Genomic DNA, 20,155 nt, shown 5'->3' with positions numbered 1-20,155 from the left:
GATTTGTCAAGATAAGATGCTAGACACTATGAGGCCTAGTTATCAACGTGTCAATTTTCCTACCTTCGACGGCCCAATACGCCCGCCTAAGCTCGCCTACCATCGCCGCAGTGGACCTGAAAAAATTTGACTAAGTTATCAATAAATCTGTCAAAAAGCCGTGCACCAAGTACGGGGCGATGAGCAGTGGATTGTGAGAGTTATCACTCATCCGATCTTGCTGCTCTTCGGCTTTTTTACAGATTTATTGATAAGCTGTCACTAAGCACCCACACTAACTATACTGTTCTACCCCCTATACCGGCACCCCCGGAGCCTCCCGCAACTAAATAAAGTTAGTAACCCCTAAACCGCCGCTCCTAGACCCCGCCGCAACTCTTATAAATGTATTAACCCCTAAACCGCCGCTCCTGGACACCGCCGCAACCTACATTATACCTAGTAACCCCTATCCTGCCCCCCCTATACCGCCGCCCTCTATAATAAAGTTATTAACCCCTATCCTGCCCCCCCTATACCGCCGCCCTCTATAATAAAGTTATTAACCCCTATCCTGCTGATCACGCACCTAGCGGCAACTAAATAAATAGTTTAACCCCTAAACCGCCGCTCCCGGACCCCGCTGCAACCTATATTAAACTTATTAACCCCTAATCTGCCCCCTCTACTACGTAGCCACCTATAATACATTTATTAACCCCTATCCTGCCCCCCTATACCGCCGCCACTGTAATAATTTTATTAACCCCTAAACCTAAGTCTAACACTAACCCTAACACCCCCCCTAACTTAAATATTAATTAAATAAATCTAAATAATATTTCTATTATTAACTAAATTAATCCTATTTAAAACTAAATACTTACCTTTAAAATAAACCCTAATATAGCTACAATATAAATAATAATTATATTGTAGCTATCTTAGGATTTATTTTTATTTTACAGGTAACTTTCAATTTATTTTAACTAGGTACAATAGCTATTAAATAGTTAATAAATATTTAATAGCTACCTAGTTAAAATAAAGAGAAATTTACCTGTATAATAAAAACTAACCTAAGTTACAATTACACCTAACACTACACTATACTTTAATAAATTATTCCTATTTAAAACTAAATACTTACCTGTAAAATAAACCCTAAGATAGCTACAATGTAATTAATAATTACATTGTAGCTATTTTAGGATTTATATTTATTTTACAGGTAACTTTGTATTTATTTTAGCTAGTTAGAATAGTTATTAAATAGTTATTAACTATTTAATAACTAACTAGCTAAAAGAAATACAAATTTACCTGTAAAATAAATCCTAACCTAAGTTACAATTAAACCTAACACTACACTATCATTACATTAATTAAATACATTAACTACAAATAACTACAATTAAATACAATTACATAAACTAACTAAAGTACAAAAAATAAAAAAAAATAAGTTACAAACATTTAAAAAATATTACAACAATTTTAAGCTAATTACACCTAATCTAAGCCCCGTAATAAAATAACAAAGCCCCCCAAAATAAAAAAATTCCCTACCCTATTCTACATTAAAAAAGTTCAAAGCTCTTTTACCTTACCAGCCCTTAAAAGGGCCTTTTGTGGGGCATGCCCCAAAGAAAACTGCTCTTTTGCCTGTAAAAGAAAAATACAACCCCCCCAACATTAAAACCCACCACCCACATACCCCTAATCTAACCCAAACCCCCCTTAAAAAAAACTAACACTACCCCCCTGAAGATCATCCTACCTTGAGTCGTCTTCACTCAGCAGAGCCACCGATGGAACCGAAGAGGAGATCTGGAGCGGCAGAAGTGATCCTCCAAGGGGCGCTGAAGAAGTCTTCCATCCGATGAAGTGATCCTCCAGGCGGCACTGAAGAAGTCTTCCATCCGGGCGATGTCATCTTCCAAGCGGGGTCTTCAATCTTCTTTCTTCAGGATCCATCTTCATCCCGCCGACGCGGAACATCCTTCTTTCCCGACGGACTACCGACGAATGAAGGCTCCTTTAAGGGACGTCATCCAAGATGGCGTCCATTCAATTCTGATTGACTGATAGGATTCTATCAGTCAATCGGAATTAAGGTAGGAAAAATCTGATTGGCTGATTGAATCAGCCAATCAGATTGAAGTTCAATCCGATTGGCTGATCCAATCAGCCAATCAGATTGAGCTTGCATTCTATTGGCTGATCGGAACAGCCAATAGAATGCGAGCTCAATCTGATTAAGTAGTCAGATTGTGCAGAACTTGTGTGCGGAACATCTGGAGTGACGTAAGAATCGATCTGTGTCAGACTGAGTCCGGCGGATCGAAGCTTACGTCACAAAATTCTACTTTTGCCGGTCTCTAGCCTTTGATAACTAAGGCGAATCAGCCTCGCCACAAATACGCTGCGGAATTCCAGCGTATTTGAGGTTAACGGCTTGATAATTACCCCCCAATAGGTCCTCTGTCTAAACTTTTTAATTTATCAGAGCAAGCCATTTTTGATAATACTTCGTTGGATCCCATAGTTGTTAGAGAATGGTTCAAAAGAATCCTTAGTTTTTTAGGTAATGCTAATTCAGCTATGTACACAGAACGCAGACATAACATTCTCAGAAGGATTGACCCCAGAGTTTCTGACTTTGCTGTAAATGAAATTCATCCTGATACTAATGGCTTATTATTTGGAGACACTTTTATTAAAGAACTGAACAATTACGTTAATACTTTTTCAAATTTAAATAAAGTCAGAACATCTATGAAAAAGATCTTTTATCAAGATCGTTTTTCTAATCAGGCGGGAAAGGTAGAGGCCACTTTCCTGGCCGTGCATCATACCCCAATCGGTCTCAATCCTCAAATCAGCAATTTCAACAACAATTTCATCAACAAAGACAGTTCCAGAATCCAGCCTCTTCAGGCTTCTTCCCTTCCAGAGGGAGATCCTGGAATCCAAGATTTCAACGTTCAAGACAAAGATCTCGTGTCCCTCAAGGTAAATCTTCCTTTTCTTCCCTCTCGTGTTTCTTCCCAAAACACAATAGGGGGCAGAATTGCCCTTTTTGCGCACAATTGGAACCTGATCACTACAGATCAATGGGTTCTTCACACTGTTTCAGGTCTTTTTATAGATTTTATTTCTCCTCCTTTTCAAATTTCCCTTACTCTTCCAATAAAATTTTCAGTTTCAGACAGAACTTTGGTTTAAGACGAAATATCAAACCTTTTATCAAAACAAGCCATAGAACCGGCTTTGAATCCTTAAAATTGTTTCCTAAGCATCTTTTTCTTGTAAAACAGAAAAATGGTCAATTTCGTCCAGTCATAAATTTAAGATCTTTAAATGCCTTCGTTGTCTACCAACATTTCAAAATGGAAGGTATTCATCTTCTCAGAGATTGCCTTTTAGACAATGATTACTTAGTCAGATTAGATCTGACACATGCATATCTTACAGTTCCTGTAGCTCAGGAACAAAGGACAGTTCTAACTTTTGTTTGGGAAGACAAAATTTGGAGTTTCACGTGTATGCCTTTCGGTCTGTCCTCAGCTCCTTGGATCTTCACATTAATGAAACCTATAATTACTTGGCTTCATTTACAAGTCGTTTATCTTATCATCTATTTAGATGATATTTTGATTATGAATCAGAGTTCTGTCATTCTAAAATCTCAGCTCCAGCTTACTATTTATATTCTGAAAAATTTATGTTTCTTAGTCACAAAGAGAAATCAGTTCTTTCTCTTACAAAATCTTTAACCTTTTTGGGTGTTCAAATAGACACATTGAATTCTACACTCAGTCTACCCAGAGAGAAAATTGTGAATATCAAGAAAGAAATTTCAAAAACTCTATCTTTATCTTTGGTACCCATCAGGACTATAGCCAGAATAGTGGGGTTACTCTCATCCTCTATTCAGGCTATTTTCCCTGCTCCTCTTCATTACAGGGAACTTCAACATTTGAAAATCTTTCATCTTCAGAAAGTTCTTTCATATTCCCACTTGATTCCTCTATCTTCAAAAGCCAAAGAAGAACTTTCGTGGTGGCTCTCACATATAGAGGCTTGGAATGGGAGAGTCATTTTTGGGAAAGCTCCGGATTTAATTATAGAATCCAATGCCAGTCATTCGGGCTGGGGAGCCCATTGCGGCCCCTCAATCTTAGGCGGAAAATGGTCTTCAGAAGAAAGAAATTTTCATATCAACTGCTTAGAACTTTTGGCAGGCTCTTTTGCAGTCAAGAGTTTTGACAAAGATTCTTTGCCAGTGTCCATTTTTCTCAGCATGGACAATATTTCTGCAGTACGTTATCTGAATCGTCTCGGTGGTACAAAATCAAGAGATTTATCTATTATTACGAAAGATTTCATTCACCTTTGCTTGGACAGAAATATTTCTGTCAAGGCAGAATATATTCCAGGCTTATCCATTGTCGCAGCGGATTGGGGTTCCCGTTAACTGACAGAATCGAGTGATTGGAAGCTTCACACCAAGGTTTTTCATTCGCTTCAATCTCTAAGAGGACCCTTTTTGATGGATCTGTTCGCTTCGAGACTGAACATTCAGATTCGTCCTTATTTCATTTGGCGTCCAGATCCAGATGCCTTGGCGATCGATGCATTTCTCCACCCTTGGCCTCTTCAGACAGCGTATGCGTTTCCCCCGTTTTCCATGATTCAGAGAACTATCTCAGTAGTCCAACGGGATCTCCTTTCGATTCTCCTAATCACTCCCCTTTGGCCATCTCAACCTTGGTACCCGTCCCTCCTAGAGTTGTCTGTCAACCATCCTGTTCTTCTTCCTCTTTTTCCTCTTCTTTTGTCAGATCCAGAAGGTCTTCCTCATGATCTTATTGTTCACAGATCTCTTTGTCTCATAGCTTGGTCAATTTCGGGCAATCTTCACCTCTCCAAGGCTTATCACAACAAACTAAGGCACTCCTCCAGGACTCTCTGGCCCCTGGTACCAAAAAATGCTATTTTTCCGCATGGTCCAGATGGTCTTGCTGGTGCTTGGAGAGAGTTTGGATCCCCTTTCAGTTGATGTAACTTCTATTATTAATTTTCTTACATCTGTTTTTAATTCAGGATTAGCATATAGGACTATTAATGTTTCTTGATCTGCTATTTCTGCTAAACACTCTTTTATTAATAATTTTCCTGCAGGCCAACACCCTTTAATTTGCAAATGAATGAAAGCTATTAAACTTAAAAGACCTCCTGCTCCCAAATACTCTTCTTTTTGGGATGTTGACTTTGTCTTTTCTCTTTTTAAATATTGGCCTTCTAATGAATTGTTATCTTTGAAACAACTTTCTGCCAAATTAGCTACTTTTTTGGGTTTAATCTCTTTTTGCAGAGTTTCTGATGTTAGAGCTTTAGATTTTAACTCTAAACGTTTCTCTCCTGAAGGTGTCACTTTCTTTATCTCTAAGAGAACTAAATCTTTTTCAACTTCTATATTCTATCCTTATTTACCTTCTGAACCTCTTCTCTGTGTGGTTTTATGTCTCAAGGAATATGAACGTAGAACTTCTTCCTTTCGTACTTTCTCTTCTAATCAACTTTTGTTATCTTTTGTTCCTCCTCATTTTCCTGTGTCATCTACCTCTATTGTAAGGTGGGTTAAATGGGTTATGAGTGAAGCAGGTATTGATTTATCTTTTTCCGCTCACTCTGTTAGAGGATCAGCCGCTTCTAAAGCATTTTTGAAAGCTGCTACCCTTCAACAAATTTTGGATGCAGCTGACTGGTCTTCAGATTCCATATTTAAACAATTTTATTTTAAACCCATTGAACATGCCTCTCTTAATTTATTTTGTTAGTTTGCTTTAAACTAGCAAAATATGAGTCTTTGGTCTTGTAATAAAATTCGGATTATCCTAACTTGTGAAGGTATAATCTAGATTTTATTAAAGACACAGAGACGAGTATTTTCCCTCCTCTTCATTGATGTGTTTATATATTTTCCCTCCCTTTGTATGTTTTATCATATTATTAATCTAATTTATTGAACATTTGTTTTAGTTACCAATCCATAACCAGGATATCGTTTCAAGTGGTTTTGTTCCTTCTCATTTGAGTGGGAAGCCGTCACTTCAATCAAGTTCATTCCAGTTTCTGCAAAGTTCCAGTTGGTTGTCAAGTTCTTCTCATCGTTTGCATATTTTCTCATGGATGGTGTTTTCCTTCAGGATTCTCGTCTTCAGTATTTTTTGTTGCCTTGTTGGTTTGAGTTATTTTTTCATCATGGACTTTGTTTTTCCTTTAACAGATGCTGTTTACTGTTTGATAATGGAAAGTTTATAGGCTCTATTATCAAGCTGATTGGTCATTTTCTTTTAGTTTAACCAGTTCTCCATTTCTATTGGTCACTGGTCTGTACACTGATGCATGCTGTCATTTTCAAATATTGTCATTTATTTGTATTTATTTTCTGTATACTTTTAAAAACTGCATTTAAGTAGTAAAGGAAAGAAAGCAACATACTCGTCTCTGTGTCTTTAATAAAATCTAGATTATACCTTCACAAGTTAGGATAATCCGAATTTTATTTGTACATTCCAATCGAGTAATACAAATGAATAATACAAAATAGTCACTGCATACTTTATTATAGGAAAAGGAAAAGATAGGAAAAGTTAAGATCCTCTCAATACATTTTAAAATGGTCAGTAACGGACAAAAATATAGATAGAAATAAAATGCTACTAGAATTATCAGATATATTTAAATATTTAATAAATATGCCAACTAATGTAGGTTTACCAGTTATTTACACATAGTTATACTTCACTACTTTCCTCAACTGACCATACATACTGGATTGGTTGATGGGAACTGACATATTATTTGATGGGCACTGACACATTAATATATATATATATATATATATATATATATATATATATATATACACACACACACACATGTCATTGATGATTTAGAAAATATAATTTCTCTGATCTGTAGGATGACATCATGGGTTATGTCATTAGTGAAGCCATTAATGATGTCATAGGTGGTGTCACTAGTGATGTCATTGCAGATGCCTGCCTTTTTTTCTAAAACCTGAGACCTCATATCTTTGAGTCCTTATAACTTTTTTTGTACAATATTTTAACTTAAATAAAATAAAATGAGTTTTATTTGATAGTGTTATTATGAGTGAAACTGTACTTTTAAATGTATTTTGATGTGTTTTGTGAGACTTTTTTGTTTCAGGAAACAGTTAAGCACAGCTCTGAGGACTCAATAATTATTCTAGCGTAAATCACAATTGCGTTTATTGAAAAGCCTTTTGAGCATAGTGATTGAAAAGCCCAAGCAACACCCTCTGTCATAGGCACTGCAATTGTCTACATTAGTTAGCATATTGGTGTAAGGGGGAATTATTATTCAAACACAGATGTACAAATGCCTATAACCTCTGAACAACATCCATATATTTGGGGGTTAATGCAATTCCCAGAAATTGTATATTAATCTTTTAACTACATTAAGTTGAGAACATTAGAGTTTAAGTGTCTTTTCTTGGTGTAGGTTTTAATGGGTTGTTTATGTACAAATGGGACAAGAATTATGCAGGAAAGTGTATTTTTGCAAGGTAGGAAGAAACGGGTTTCAGGTGTCTTAAGGTTTATTTTTTATCGTTAGGGGTTAAGATATGAAGAGCTTAAAGCAGTGGGGTTGTTGGTGATTGTGAATGTTCATTGTGGTTGGTAGGAACATGAGGTTATGAAGATAATGGGGATAAGCTAGGAGGGGGTTTATGAAGTAGAGAGTCACAGTTACTGTAATATGGGATCAGATAGTGATATAGATATAAAATGCTGCTGTATTATGTCAATACAACCATACAGAGGGTGACATCAATGATAAAAGCTGTGGAAATACTGCAGGCTGCTGATATGTTCACAGTCAGGTTATAATAGGGTTAAAGGAACTTGCTACTAAAGAAATGGAGACAATATAGAATCAGCACAGAGATATTCTCCTAGAAGGACATAATAATGCAAAACAATGTACTCATTCATTTTAGCTTTACGTATCCTGGTAAACTACATGCTGAAACTCTGTATTCCAGCTCCTTAGCAGGGATCTGCCTGAGAGCCAATCAGAAATGGTTGTACCCTCCATTAACTAATAGTTTCCTTCTCAGAAGTTGCAATGTTCACCTCTCCTGAGTGGGACTTTATCTCTGTGTTTACAAATAGTTATATAGGGTCAGCCATTTGCTCAAAAAAATGATTTAATGGACATGAACCCCCAAATGTTTATTTCATGATTCAGACAGGGCATGCAATTTAAACAACTAATTTACTTCTGTTATCTAATTGTCTTAGTTCTCTTGGTATTTGTTGTTGAAAATCAGGAATATAAGCTCAGGAGTGTGCGCATGTCAGGAGGTCCATATGGCATCAGTTTTTAAAGAATGTTATCTATTTGCCAGAGCACTAATCTACAGCTATATTTCCTGCCATGTAGAGCTCCAGATGCCTACTTAGGTATCTCTTCAACTAAGAATATCATGAGAATAATGCAAATTTGATATTAAAGGTACATTAAAAAAATTGTATGCTCTGTCTGAATCATAAAATAATTTTTTTGGGGTTAAATTTCCCTTTAATATTTGCATTGGAATATCCCTTTAAGCAAAAGATTAGATTATTTACAATATAATATGTGCAGGAAAGTTAGATATATTATTCAATTGTATCATTGTAAAAGTAAATAACTGACTTGTGGTGCAAGTATTAATATTATTATATTAGTATAATTAGTCAAATCTATATTGTATTTGCTAAAACAAGATTCATAATTACTTTTTATATTATTTTCCCACTGCTGTAGCTGAGACCATCTAATTTTATGCAATGTAATATATTTGACAAGTAAAGATAAAGGTATAATTTATTGCAAATTACTTAAATAAGATACTGTATGTATGCAGGAGAAATACAGGACAGAATACTGAGATAATCTTAACAACACACAATGTAAAGACTCACAAAAAAATGTTTCCGCACTAGTTAATAGAATTCAGTGTGATGTGTTCTTATTTTAACACTAGGTAAGTTTTAGCACTGCAGTCATAATAAAGCTCTATAAATCACAATGGGAGTAGTTCTAGCATGGATGTGAGTGCCAATTTAAGAACAGTATTAGGTCATCCCTTTGTGTATTTTCTGCATTATTACTATCGCTTCCTAGAATTTTCTGTTTTTAAGACAGCACTGCCCTCATATGGTTGGAATGACACACTGCACTTTTTCATCTCAATTATTTAACCTACACATACTATTTAACTTTCAGATTTTAGTGATTTTTTTTAACATTTTTAAATTTTGTGCACACTTTTATGACTATCACATTCAAAAGATATTTTGTTGTGCCATTAGGCTCCACATTTGTTATAGGGTTATAAAAATACAGAGCAAACACCAGGTAACATTCATTTCAAATGTAGAAATCCAATAAATCAATGTTAATAAATAAAGGTTGACAATGGTGACATATATTTTTCAAACTTAACTTATTTATTTCTTAATAATAATTTCTAGGGTATTAAACGCACCTGTTTGCTTTTACTGAGCCATAATGTGCTCCCATTTAGGATGATAAAGATTTTATACTTATATCCTTTCAGCTCAAGGTATCCACTTTTATCACTGAGGTTGAACACAGGGAATGTGTTAGATTGGCATTTTAATAAATATTGCAGTGTTACAATCCATTCTTTCCTTTCACCTAGATGAGATCAAACATACAGCATTAGAATACACACAATTTGCACCATTAGAAATAAAACTGTGAACAAAATAGCTTATTAGTAAATTTGTTTGCATTCTGTTTTCAAAATATAAAAGCAATTAAAGGGATAGTCTAGGCCAAAATAAACTTTCATGATTCAGATAGAGCATGTAATTTTAAACAATTTTCCAAATTACTTTTATCACCAATTTTGCTTTGTTCTCTTGGTATTCTTAGTTGAAAGCTTAACCTAGGAGGTTCATATGCTAATTTCTTAGACCTTGAAGCCCACCTCTTTCAGATTGCATTTTAACAGTTTTTCACCACTAGAGGGTGTTAGTTCACGTATTTCATATAGATAACACTGTGCTCGTGCACGAGAAGTTATCTGGGAGAAGGCACTGATTGGCTAAACTGCAAGTCTGTCAAAAGAACTGAAAAAAGGGGCAGTTTGCAGAGGCTTAGATACAAGATAATCACAGAGGTTAAAAGTATATTAATATAACTGTGTTGGTTATGCAAAACTGGAAAATGGGTAATAAAGGGATTGTATATCTAGTATTCTAGTATAGACTGTCCCTTTAAAGGTACAAGGAATTTCTGATTGCACTATTGCTTGCCTATACCTTTTTGTTTAACCCCCTAAAATAGAGTTAAACACATAGTTAAAGTTGGATCTTGAATGGCAATAAACTACAGGTCTGGAGCTGAACATGGCCACTAGAATAAAGGCAGCATATGTGCGTAGCCACCAATCACTGGAATTGTTCAGCTCAGGATCTGCAATGTACTCTTTATAGGGTAAAGCCAATCAATATCCCAATAAAAAATGTTGTAGAGCATTTTTTACTGCAACTTTGTGTCCTTTTTCTCTGTACTTAAAGGGGCTTAATTTTAAGGCATAAACTGCAAATCTTTTTCAGATCTATCCACTGCGTACAGTGTATTGTTCAGGTAAAGAGATAAATAAAGTCACCTACCTACTGCCACTTATTGCATGGGAGATAGGAGGGCAAAAAAAAACTTAATTTGAAAACATAACTTACACTAGAAACAAGAATAATAAATACCATACATATCTTTTTTATATCCTTGTTTGAAGCATTTTTGAAAGGTTTAATTTTTTAGCTTAAAGTCCCTTTAACCCCTGAAGCTATTTTCAGTCGCTTGCGTTCATTGCCTTTAAACATCCGTACTGGTTATTTTTCTGTGACACAAATACTGACAGACCATTAGAGTCAATATTTAGTAAACATTAAAAAAAGCTCACAAGGCTACATTTAGCTTCTGTTCCACTTCACAAAATAATGAAACATAGCTCTTTTTATCTGTGTTTTACAATAGGGGCATAACTATAGGAGTCTCAGAAGTCTCGATTGAGATCGGGCTCACAGCTCTAGGGGCCCATCTGGCTCTGGTTTCATTAGTGGTGATGCTACAGGGGGGCTAATAGGGCCCAGATCCCACCAGCATTATGTTTGAACTCTTGGTGTGCCCCCTGCAAAAAACATGGCTCACAGCTGAAGGAAAGTTTATAGATTTTTCTTTAGAATATGTTGGCTGGGTTTACAAGATGGCCGCCGCAGCATTGCTGTACAGAGAAACCTGCCACTATATGTGTACAGGAAGATTGTGCAAGAGTATAACTCACAGAAGCAGCTCCTCTTTCTCTTACATGGCTGGTGTCTCAGCTTCTGCTGATTGTAAACAACCAGAAAGGGTACTGTTGAAAGAAGGGGCCCCATCACAACCTCTGTTTTGCAATAACAATTTATTTATTTATTCAGTTATTTATTTAGTTACATCATCTTGCTATTTATTAAAAAAAGACACGTAGGTCAAATAGGATTAAAGTGGGATTTGTTACATTTCTGATTTTGCAGAAGGAAGTTTTACTCATTTTCCATGCTTCAGGCCAAGTGTGTTTGTCCGAAGCTGTCATGCGCAGTAGAGACTGTGCGCAAGGACAAACACACCTGGCCTTCCAACTGACCTGGCATTGGTGTGTGGTGGAGTGGGCGTGGCCAGGCGGATGTGACATGGGCGTGGTCGGACAGGTGTGATGTGGGTGGGGCATGGGAGGGGCCGGTTGTGACGCGGGGAGGGCCAGATGCCGGGGTCAACTGCAGAGACAGAGAGCTCTAAAGAGGGGAGGATAGAGTGAGCAGAAGAGGGGGGATAAAGGGAGGGAGAGAAACAGCAAAAGAGAGGGGGGAGAGTGCATAAAAGAGAGGGCGGAGAGAGAACAAAAGAGAGGGGGGAGAGAGCACAAAAGAGAGGGGGACAGAGCACAAAAGAGAGGGGGAGAGAGTGCAAAAGACGGGGAGAGAGAGCGCAAAAGAGAGGGGGGAGAGAGCACAAAAGAGAGGGGGAAGAGAGCACAAAAGAGAGGTGGAGAGAGCACAAAAGAGAGGTGGAGAGAGCACAAAAGAGAGGGGGAGAGAGTGGGGGGAGAGAGAGCAAAAGAGAAAGAGATACACAGCAAAAGAGAGGAGAGAGAGCAAACGAGAGGAGAGAGAGCAAACGATAGGAAAGAGAGAGAGAGCAAACGAGAGGGGGAAGAAAGAGAGCAAAAAAGAGGGAGAGAGACAGCAAAAAAGGAGGAGAGAGACAGCAAAAGAGGGGGAGAGAGAGCAAAATAGAGGGAGAGAGACAGCAAAAGAGGGGGAGAGAGAGCAAAAGAGAGGGGGAGAGAGAGAGAGAGAGAGCAAAAGAGAGGGGGGAGAGAGAGCAAAAGAGAGGGGGAGAGAGAGCAAAAGAGGGGGAGAGAGATAGCAAAAGAGAGGGGGAGAGAGCAAAAGAGAGGGGGAAGAGAGAGAACAAAAGAGAGGGGGAGAGAGAGCAAAAGAGAGGGGGAATAGAGAGAGCAAAAGAGAGGGGGAGAGAGAGCAAAAGAGAGGGGGAAGAGAGAGAGCAAAAGAGAGGGGGGAGAGAGAGAGCAAAAGAGAGGGGAGAGAGAGAGAGGAAAAGAGAGGGGCGAGAGAGAGAGGAAAAGAGAGGGGGAGAGAGAGAGCAAAAGAGAGGGGAGAAAGAGAGAGCAAAAGAGAGGGGAGAAAGAGAGAGCAAAAGAGAGGGGGGATAGAGGGAGAGCAAGGGGTGGGACCGCTGTACTGCAAAAAATGGCCCATGTACACGGGCTTTAGGACTAGTAAAATAATAATGGATTAAAAATTGCACCAAAAATGTTTCCATTGTAAATATTGTCACCTATTTTTACACTCATCCAATTACCTATTGATTTGAAAACCTATACATCTATTTTTGCTCAAACAATAATCTATGACCACTGATATTAATACCACAAAACAACTTTAGATACTAGTTCCTTGTGAGCTGCAATGCCTGAGTACAGTAAATACATTAAGTGATTGCAACCTTTTAGGCAATGAGCTACTAATGACAGGGGCTTGAGAACCCTCATTGGAAAGAGATTTCACTCTTTCCAAAAAGGGGTATTATGAGCTTCTGTGTATTTTTGAGAAAAATAAGAGCTCTAAATGGCAACCTTGCCTTATCCTATTTTCCACTCTAATGAAAGATAATAAGTAGATAGGGGCTCAATAATAGTCCCCTCTTCCTCAATAAAATCTTCCCTGGTGTCCATTGGGACATGTGATCATTACTTTTCACAGTGATAAACTGTATCCTAGGAGAGCAAGTGACAACTTATTTTAAAAAAGGGTTTCATGTCTTTCAAATATTTGGTCTCTATCTTTGGTAAATAGGTGGGAGACAGTGATTCCATTATGCCTCATAGCCAAAATTATTTATCACCTATTTATGCAAGTGATCACTATGTTTTTGCCATGTTATGATAATTACATGGATGTTTGTATGACCACCATGTGACTTCTCATTTAAAAAACAAATGATCTCTTAAGAGGGTGTACCCTGGCACCACAAATAATGAGGAAATGCCTCTGCCTCTGGTCTCTTTCTCATTATGTGACATTATCATACACTATTAGATAATGGCACACACATAGTTGACAACCCTCAATGTTTATAACTGACCAGGAACCTCCAGTCCCTTGTCATTTACTCCCTAGATAAATAGGAAGGGTGATGTCAAAAGGACGCCACAAACACAACGTCTATGCTATTTAGGTAATGAGGGGAACATGTCTGAGCTGTCTTTTGGATTAACCTTGCAAGCCCATTGTAGATGTTGCTTTCCTAGAGCTGAGTTATTTCCTATGTGAAGCAGCTTAAAGTTAAGAAAATACTGTGAGCTGCTGCCTTACACACCCCGTAAACTTACATAAACTAATCTGGGGCAAAGAGGGAAAATATATCTCAAAACCAAAATTCCTTGTCCATGAGGAGATATCAATAAATACAGATTATTATTCTTTGTTGTTGTTGCTAAATGTGGAATGCTACAACAAAGCACATATGCTTAATATAAAAATGTATCTTTCTTTCTTTCTTTCTATCTATCTATCTATCTATCTATCTATTTATCTATATGTATGTATATATATATATATATATATATATATATCTTTATTTAAAATACAGTATTGTTTTAAGTTAATGTTTGCTATTATACAATGTTTTATTCAACTGACTGTTCTCCTTTAATTTTTCCATTAAACAATGTTACATGCATGCATAAGTACTTTCACGTTGATTTTCCATTCAAATTGATTTTGCTTTTAATTTAACAGCAATTAACATTTTTGTTTACTCTTAACTGTTAATGGGTTCTTACTTCCTCTAAAACAGCAGTGATTTAGTCATGGATGTCTGCAGAATTGTTAGCATAGAGTGGCAAAGAAATTAAATGTCCTGACCAAATTCACATCTATTAAATGATTTCCAGAATCCCTTTGATATGAATTAGATTTTACTAAAACAAAATTAATAAAGCATGAACACATTTAGATGGGGTAATCTGCAGTGTAGTTAGGTATTTTGCTTATGTTATGGCCATTCATCTATGAGATACTTCTCTGTTAGTCGTAGCACTTCTCTTTCAAAGGACAGACATTTTGAAAAAGAGGTTTGCTTTGTTTTTTTTGCTTTTTTTAATAGAGAAAAATAATTACATTGAATTTCCACTTTTAAATAGACGTGTAAAGTCTTATAAAAATCAAACAAGTGAAAACGATATATAATGTGATAGTGGCATGGAATAAGCTAGTTAAAATCTTGGGTATTGACTATACCTACTCGCAATATTTGCCACTCGTAGGTAATTCTAGTTTTATACCAGCCCTAAACTCTAAAATTTTTAACAATTGGATAATAAAAGGATTTAAAAATGTTCATCAATTGATAGATAACGAAACGAGGAGATGTAAAACTTTTAATACTTTCAAACAGGAATTTGGAGTAATAAATTCTGAATTTTACGCATACTTACAAGTACGCCACTTCACACAACAATTATCAGATAATATTCTGTCAGAAGAAACATGGGGCACTATAGAGCCGGCCTTAAAGCTATTTAGTATAGGGAAATATGCAATTTCATTAGATGCAGCAACAATTTCCACTTCTTGGAGAGAAACCCATACAAAATTTATAAATCAAATATATATTACACCGGCGGTCAAGGCTAGATGGTCAACAACGGGAATATCTTGCCCCAAATGTAGGAAGATAAGAGTAGAGTTACAACATTATTTTTGGGACTGTTAAAAAAAAATTGGCACAAGGTTAATGTTTGGATCAATAGAATTAATTCAACTAATATTCAATTATCGGAAGAACTTATCTTTTTCTTTGATAGGAAAGGATATTTTTTTAAGAATTTACGTCAACTAAACTGCATAATTATATCAAGCAGACTTCTCATCCTTAAATGCTGGAAGTCCCACAGATCTCCAAGTCTGAGAGAACTTAAACAAAAAATACAAAACCAAATTATATTAGAACAGATGGACATTTCAGTTAGTTCTGAAACTCTTATAAACAGGTTCTTCAAAAAATGGAAAAATATAATTTTAGATCTACCAGAAGAAAGTCAGAGACAGTTAATTGCACCATTTAGAGGCACTATATACCTTGAACAGCAATTGCAAATAATGAGCTTCCAAGATAAGGAGACAAGAATTAGAGGAGGACGGGGTGTTTTTTTTTAATTTATAAAGGGTATAAAAGAAGCCAATGAGATGGATGCAGGATAGAATACATGAGTCCTCAATATTTTCTTTTGTTACAATATTGTGAAGCATGAATTGTAAACTGACACTTGATTTGTGATATGTATTTATCCGTTGGTATATAAATAAATTTATATATATATATATATATATATATATATATATATATATATATAAAAGTCTTATGTAACAGAGCTGTCAATTGGAAAAGAAAAAGATGCTCCTTTTTCCATTGATTGCGTCAATTACAATCCTTAAGATACATTCATCTAATGCTTTTTCTACAAAATTAACTGTTAAAAACCATGGGCATCTTTAGAAAAAAGATCCTTTAGGAAAATATTTATTTACAAAGAATTGAGAATGACCCTAAAGTGTCTTAAATATTTGTGTTCATATTTATTAGGTCACATGCTCAGTGCCAATCCTATTGCACTGCTTTAAAGGGCCATTAAACCCAAAAAACACAATTTATGCTTACCTGATAAATTTATTTCTCTTGTGGTGTATCCAGTCCACGGATCATCCATTACTTGTGGGATATTCTCATTCCCAACAGGAAGTTGCAAGAGGACACCCACAGCAGAGCTGTAATATAGCTCCTCCCCTAACTGTCATAGCCAGTCATTCGACCGAAAACAAGCCGAGAAAGGAGGAACCATAGGGTGCAGTGGTTACTGTAGTTTAAATTTAAAAATTACCTGCCTTAAAATGACAGGGCGGGCCGTGGACTGGATACACCACAAGAGAAATAAATTTATCAGGTAAGCATAAATTGTGTTTTCTCTTGTAAGGTGTATCCAGTCCACGGATCATCCATTACTTGTGGGATACCAATACCAAAGCTAAAGTACATGGATGAAGGGAGGGACAAGGCAGGAACTTAAATGGAAGGAACCACTGCCCATAAAACCTTTCTCCCAAATATAGCCTCTGAAGAAGCAAAAGTATCAAATTTGTAAAATTTTGAAAAAATATGAAGCGAAGACCAAGTCGTCGCCTTGCAAATCTGATCAAAAGAAGCCTCATTTTTAAAGGCCCAAGTGGAAGCCACAGCTCTAGTGGAATGAGCTGTAATCCTTTCAGGAGGTTGCTGTCCAGCAGTCTCATAGGCTAAGCGGATTAAGCTTCTTAGTCAAAAAGAAAAAGAGGTTGCCGAAGCCTTTTGACCTCTCCTCTGTCCAGAGTAGACAACAAACAAAGCAGATGTTTGACGAAAATCTTTAGTAGCTTGTAAGTAAAACTTTAAAGCACGGACCACGTCCAAATTGTGTAACACAAGGATGGAACAACAATCTCTTGATTGATATTCTTGTTAGATACCACCTTAGGTAAGAACCCAGGTTTGGTACGCAGGACTACCTTATCCGTAAGAAAAATCAGATAAGGAGAATCACATTGTAAGGCAGATAGCTCAGAGACTCTACGAGCCAAGGTATCAGGTTCCTTGGTTATTTGAATCACAACTGCAGAGTCTAAATAAATTATATTTGTTTCACAACTGAAGTACAGGCTATTATATCAGCATAGACTGTTTTATTCAGAGTGATTTTTATAAGTAATGGCAGTAAGTCTTTATATGGTTATATTATATCGTTATACCATATAAATATTTAGAGGCTGAAAATAAGTATTATTATTAATAACAACTTTTGACAATAATTGTGCTCAAACCCAAATGTGAGAGATAGTGTTCATTGTAATAATCACTGAGGCATGAGAGATGTGAGACACACAGACTGCAGCTGCTGACAGGGGCGTGACCTGCTGCGAGACACAGCACACAGAGTAAGGCTTGCAGCGTGGTAATCTGAACACAGACTAGTGATTGTAAATAGAGCTGTGAGACACGCTGTGTTGTAAGGAGCTGTATGGCACGCTGAGATGTATGAAGCTGTGTGACGTCACATAAAGTCCGTTACTGTCCGGTATGAGAATGTATTCAAAGGAAGTTCATAGAATTAAATAAACATTCGTTGCAATCAAAGTAATTTCTGAGAGACAAAGTCAGTTTACAAAAGTTCAAAAAGGAAACATGAAATTTGTAATTAGCCGTTACCTAAGGCATCCAAGGTAAATTAGATTTGATACTAATACCGTAGTAGTAGTTGGTAGAATCCTCCTGTTGGAAATTAGATAGCAATTCCTGTAGAGATGAGGAGTTGAATAACATAATACTTCTTGGAATAGCAATCTTCAGGATGAATGAGACTAGTTGTTATTAGTCCCTTTGTGACCAAACTGCAGCTGGTATTTGTAAATCCAAATGTTAAAGTAGTAGAAGTAAAACTTCTTTTGATAAGTATATAGCTTATAAGAAAGAGAGCACTGGTTTCAGCAAACAATACTCAACAACTAAGCACTTGTTTGGGGCGGGGTGATGCCTTAAGTACAGGTGAGGAAGGTGAGTTGAGGCAAAAAGTAAAAGCAGGACTGGAATCCTTACAGATCCCCCCCTCAAGCAAGCCGACCACGGGTTGGAATTTAGGTCTGTTTGGATATCTTCTATGAAAACGAGCAATAAGCCTTGGAGCATTAATGTGTGCATGAGGTTCCCAAGTATCATCCTCTGGGGCGAACCCTTTCCATCGGACCAGATACTGTAATTCCCCATTATAAAATCTTGAGTCCAAAAGATCATAAACTTCATAGACATCAGTGCCCAATTGAATAGGAGAAGGGGGTAGAAGAGGTACATCAGGTTTATCTCCCAAGTAGGGTTTCAATAATGATACATGGAAAGTTGGGTGGATGGGTAAAGAATCAGGTAGATTAAGCCTGACGGCATTTTCATTGATGATGTGTAGAATTTTGAATGGGCCAAGGAACAACCCAGCCAATTTTTTACTTGGTAAGTGCATTTTAATGTTTTTGGAAGATAACCAAACATAGTCCCCTATAGAATATTTCGGAGAAGCTCTACGACGTAAATCATAAAATTTCTTCTGAGACGCCTGAGCTTGTTTGATGTTATCTCGTAAATGTAGGAAATTTTCAGCTATGTTTTGTGTTAGCACATCAACAGATGGTGAGTCATGAGTAGAAGTCGTTTGGATAGTGAATCTTGGATTAAAACCATAGTTGGCGAAAAAGGGAGAGTAATTTGTAGTGCTGTTAATGGTATTGTTATAGGCAAATTCAGCCATGGAGAGAAAGGAAGTCCATTTATTTTGATGATATGAGCAATAGCATCGTAGATATTGCTCAAGCCACTGATTGAGTCTCTCAGTTTGGCCATTAGTCTGAGGGTGGAAGGCTGTGCTTAACCTTTGATCGATTTGGAGTGCTTTAGTGAGTGCTTTCCAGAAGCGTGAGGTGAATTGGGTTCCTCTATCAGTAGTTAAAATGGATGGTAACCCGTGGTATCGTACAATGTGGTTTAGAAATAAATATGCTGTTTCAATGGAAGTGGGTAACTTATGAAAAGGAATAAAATGTGCCATTTTAGTAAAATGATCGGTAACAACTAAAATGGTGGTTTGTCCAGAACTAGGTGGTAGATCAACTATAAAATCCATTCCCAAATGAGACCAAGGAGATTCCGGTACTTCCAAAGGAATTAAATAGCCATAGGGAGGTCTCCTTTCTGGTTTTGATACTGTACAGGTTGTACAATGTTGTATATATTCCTTTATACTGGTTTTCATCGATGGCCACCAGTAACTTCTGGAGATGAGCTCATGTGTATGTTTAATTCCTGGATGACCAATTAGTGGAGGGTCATGATGATCTTTGATTATTTTCTGTCTGAAACGTTCTGGAATATAAAGTTTAGAACCATGGAAGTAAAAACCATCCTGGAGGGTTAGGCTATCTAGTAGGGTTTGGTCTTCTGAAGAAAGATCAGATTGGTATTCCTTATCCTGTTGAGATAGGATAGCAAGGAATCGAGTAGGGGGAAGAATGCTAGTAGGAGAGTCTTCCTGTATAGGTCTTGGATCTCGTCGAGAGAGTGCATCTGCCTTCCCATTTTTTGAACCCGGCCTGTACATGATTTGGAAATTGAAACGACTAAAGTAGAGACTCCATCTCACTTGACGTCCAGATAAAGTTTTATTATTTTGTAGATATTCCAAATTCCGGTGATCCGTATAAATCACTATAGGTAGGGAGGTACCTTCAAGGAGATGTCTCCAGAATTCGAAGGCTCTTTTAATGGCTAGAAGTTCCTTGTCCCCAATGGAATAATTGATCTCTGCTGGAGTCATAATTTTTGAATAGAACCCAACTGGGTGTAGTGGTTCTGTAGGAGACTGTCTTTGGGAGAGGACAGCGCCAAGAGCATAATCTGA

At 36.9% G+C, this 20,155-nt stretch overlaps 1 protein-coding gene across 1 annotated transcript in view; it reads right to left on the bottom strand.

The window, feature by feature from the left end:
- The window catches only part of ARAP2 (ArfGAP with RhoGAP domain, ankyrin repeat and PH domain 2), a 626,699-nt gene that overhangs the window by 492,239 nt on the left and 114,305 nt on the right, over nucleotides 1-20,155 (bottom strand). Inside the window, exon 9 of the mRNA XM_053704072.1 lies at nucleotides 9,578-9,750. Coding sequence (XP_053560047.1) covers nucleotides 9,578-9,750 — 173 coding nt within the window. The remainder of the gene's footprint in view (nucleotides 1-9,577; nucleotides 9,751-20,155) is intronic.

Source organism: Bombina bombina, chromosome 2 (assembly GCF_027579735.1).
Source record: "Bombina bombina isolate aBomBom1 chromosome 2, aBomBom1.pri, whole genome shotgun sequence".
In the NCBI taxonomy this organism is placed as follows: Eukaryota; Metazoa; Chordata; class Amphibia; order Anura; family Bombinatoridae; genus Bombina; species Bombina bombina.
Note: the sequence above shows the minus strand (reverse complement) of the source record. Positions and strands in the feature narration are given on the sequence as shown.